At 52.4% G+C, this 3,672-nt stretch overlaps 2 protein-coding genes across 2 annotated transcripts; both read left to right on the top strand.

The window, feature by feature from the left end:
- Nucleotides 1-21: 21 nt before the first annotated feature.
- On the top strand, nt 22-1,900 carry FIBRA_08520 (uncharacterized protein; the record flags this gene model as incomplete). Its single annotated transcript, XM_012330163.1, has 3 exons — nt 22-814; nt 864-1,045; nt 1,103-1,900. 3 exons carry the CDS (start codon nt 22-24, stop codon nt 1,898-1,900), a joined length of 1,773 nt encoding a protein of 590 aa, XP_012185553.1.
- An 893-nt stretch (nt 1,901-2,793) lies between these two features.
- Nucleotides 2,794-3,586, top strand: FIBRA_08519 (uncharacterized protein; the record flags this gene model as incomplete). The annotated part of the gene is made up of 4 exons (XM_012330162.1): nt 2,794-3,130; nt 3,190-3,266; nt 3,325-3,345; nt 3,404-3,586. 4 exons carry the CDS (start codon nt 2,794-2,796, stop codon nt 3,584-3,586), a joined length of 618 nt encoding a protein of 205 aa, XP_012185552.1.
- Nucleotides 3,587-3,672: the final 86 nt, after the last annotated feature.

Raw genomic sequence — 3,672 nt, 5'->3', positions numbered from 1 at the left:
GTGTGTGGTCGTTTTGCTCGAATGATCCGATGGGACAGAGCTGGAGGCCTGGTATCGAGTAGCTTCGATTTTGTCAAGAATCCGACGGTCTTGCAGAACTTCTTGTATCGGTTCGGGCACATGAGCAGGGAGGAGCGCGGATTTGACCCAACCGTCACGCTTGCGCGCCAGGAATACATCGACGAAATGTACAGCTGTCAGAATAAGCTCTCTGAATACCAGCAGGAGCGTTTCGCCAAGGCATTCCCGAAGGAGACGGAGAGAGGGCAGTGGCCAATCTACGAGGTCTGCATGCGGAAGGAAGACGTCGTCACTCCTAGCACCATCAACTGCGATGAGGTGAAGAAGTCGGCGTCGCGCCTAGAAAACGATTCTGCCTCTGGAGGACCATCCGAAGGACAGGAAGACGAAAGGGCCAAGTATCTGCGGTTCCTAATTGGGAAAGCGACCTTCATCAGCAGTTCGCCGACAGGACGAGCGACGAAGGGATTCGTTGCTTTCGACATGCACCTGAGGCGACTTGTATTCTTGAAGGACGTGTGGCGAGTGACTAATGTCCCTACCGAGTTGGAGGTCTACGAGAGACTGTGGAAGCATAAAGTATGCAACATCCTGACGCCAATCTGCGGAGGAGATGTGGGAGGGTCACAGTCGTCTGGATCGCCATCACCGCAGACGACAAGAACGCAGGAATTTGTGAAGAAGCAATCTACGCGGGTGCACTTTCGATTGATCGTATATCAAGTCTGCAAACCTCTGACGGAATATAGTGACTCGAGAGAGCTAGTATGCATCCTCCTCGACGCGATATTGTGTATGTATAACTTCTGTATGTTGTGCTCTCATGCTCACATCAGGTCCAGGTCATCATGATGCCTGGGTGATCGCTCAAATACTGCACCGAGATGTTAGTGTTGGAAATATTTTGATTGATGTTGAAGCTATGGAAGGGGGCAAAAAGATGGTCATTGGGATCCTGAGCGACTGGGACATGTGCAAGTACAAGGAGGATCTGAATAAGGGAGTGGCGCAACAACAGCGATCGGTACGTTTATCAAAATATTTTGAGCTATCCTTCAGAATATACTGACTGTTCATGAAGGGTACATGGCAGTTCATGTCTGCTCTCTTGCTGAAGGATCCTCACAAGCGTCATGAGGTGTCTGATGACATCGAGTCATTCGTGCATCTCACGAATTGGCTTATCGTTAGATTTCATCCACACAATTTGAGCGGACAGTCGCATCGCCAGCTGCTGCTTGATTACGTGACATCAACGTATGATAAACACATTTCCAAGGACGGCGCCGACGTCGGTGGAGACCAAAAGCTGACTCACATGCAAACTGGGAAAGTTGGCTTTTATCCAGATTCTAAAGCCTTACGCGATCTCACTCAATCACTGGCTGAGATGTGCAAAGACCACTACGCCACCCTCACCTCATACATCCAGAAACTTGAAGGTATAAAGGTCGAGACACCGACGCTGATCGTTGGAGAGCCAGACGGTCCCATTCGGCGTTTGCGGCCTACTCTTCTCTCCACGGACAGTCTTATTGAACCTGAAGAACCTAGACAGCAGCCACAGGCACCCAGACAGCAGCCGCAGGGCTCTCCTACGTTGGCTAATCATGAGGCAATTTTCAAGATCTTCACACGGATGCTTAGGTATGGCTCATCCGGAGACAAATGCTCTGATCAATTCAAGATGCTTTGGGTTATATCAACGTCTGGAGGACAGAAGCGTAGCCTGGAGAGCTCGGAACCACTCACATCGCACCAGGCGAAGAAGGCTAAGGGAGCGGATTCGCGAGAGGAGTCGTCTGGCGTGTGTGGAAGTAGTACCCCTGGCACGGGCTCGCTGCCTGTGGTTGACGAGGGTGCGGAAGAGGCTGAGTAGGTTGATGTCGTACCATACGTAGTGCACGTAGATGAGAGCCCAAGGGCATGCGACGGTTATAAATGATATATCGAATCATATCATTAAGACACTCGAAACTAAGTCGCGTCAGACTCGCCTAGCTTCAAATGCTTCGCAAATGGCCAATAATGACATCTTCACTCCTCTGACGCGCCGAGTGTGTCGCTCAGAGCGTCCGCGTCATGATGCATGAACAGTCCGGACGAACAGGGACGAACGTACACTACAAATAAATCATCCTCTGGACGGAAGCGCCCCTCATACAGGCTCCGAAACGTTTCCTGTGGTACACGAGAGCGCAGGAGCGTGAACTTGACGTAGCCTCCCAGCTGTACACCTGGCGCCCGCAGTGAGGCGTAGCTGTGAGGGAACCATTCAATCCAATAACCGTTTCTCTCGGCTTATGCCGATCCGCCCCGGCGGCTACGAAAGGTTGCGTATGTTCTCAAATCGGTGTCAGCCGGCTGCTATCATCTTCAAGTTCGAGTCCCTGCAGTGCCATGAATCGTTCAGACCGTAATCCGTATTGTCAACGCCTGCGGTGGGTCACGCGTTGTCGACGAGGTCGAGTATAGCCCGGCCTCCCCCAGTATTGAAATTGTTACTTCGCCTTTCGACTTCGACGGCGGCCCGGTGTTCATTCAAGGGTCGCATGAAGTTCTCAGAAGGCAACAGAGGTCTGTCATGCGCCGCCGAATAGTGGGCAAAATATTCTGCGGTGCGTCTTCGGCGGGGAAATGTTCGCAGACGGTCCGGAGCGTGCGTCCGCGGCCGTCTGGCTCGGAGCGTCCAGCTGATCAAGGAAACAGCGTATGAGTACATAACTGTTCCATGCGCTCCGCCTCACGCGATGTTCGACACGAGATACAGCAATGCCGCTCACAGGAAAGCTCGCGTTCCGTGCTCTAGCGTCGACCGTGCTGTCCTTTCTACCCCACACGCTCTCGCAGGCCACATTCTCGCCAAATAACGTGCCTCCGGGACCTGTGGTAGACGTTGGATATGCCTCATTCCTAGGAAATGCCTCGCTGCCGGGCGTGGAATTCTTTGGAGGGATCCGATATGTCCAGCCTCCCCTGGACGACTTGCGATGGCGGGCACCCGAGATGCTTAACGAGACACCTGTCGCGGACAAGAATATCACAGACGCGAGACATTGGGGGTCCATTTGTATCCAGCAGCCCGCCCAGGTGGGTTTTGGGTCGGAAGGTGCAGATTTTCGGGTATATGCGTGTCCACCGCCTCGCTAACATTATTACGACTGCTAGACTGCCTGACTCTGAATGTATGGAGGTCGCCGAACACGAAGGCGGGAGACAACCTACCTGTGGCAGTCTACATTCATGTACGTCCCTTAGTTCTTGCATCGTACTCAGTGCTCGATATCAAGTGATGATACCCAGGGAGGAGGAAATTACTATGGCGTGAGTGCGGGCTCTCTTCATTTGACATGTGTCTTCTGATCCTAGTTCCACACGCAAGAGTGCTCAAGGATTTCCCATGAACACATGGATCACCGAAAATGATGGCTCAATCGTCGCCGTCAATCTGCAATATCGGCTAGGAATGCTCGGGTTTTTGGCCTCGTCAATTGTAGAGGAAGACGGAAATGCAAACGTTGGATTACTGGATCAAAGAGCGGCGTTGAACTGGGTCCGACGGTAGGTGGCAACGAGATGGGCATCTTCCAGGTGTATTCACAGCTATCCAGACATATTTACAGCTTCGGCGGCGACCCTAACCAAGTCACC

The sequence above is a fragment of the Fibroporia radiculosa genome, assembly GCF_000313525.1.
Source record: "Fibroporia radiculosa TFFH 294 genomic supercontigs, scaffold708, whole genome shotgun sequence".
Classification (NCBI taxonomy): domain Eukaryota; kingdom Fungi; phylum Basidiomycota; class Agaricomycetes; order Polyporales; family Fibroporiaceae; genus Fibroporia; species Fibroporia radiculosa.
This window is presented reverse-complemented; position numbering and strand designations above follow the sequence as displayed.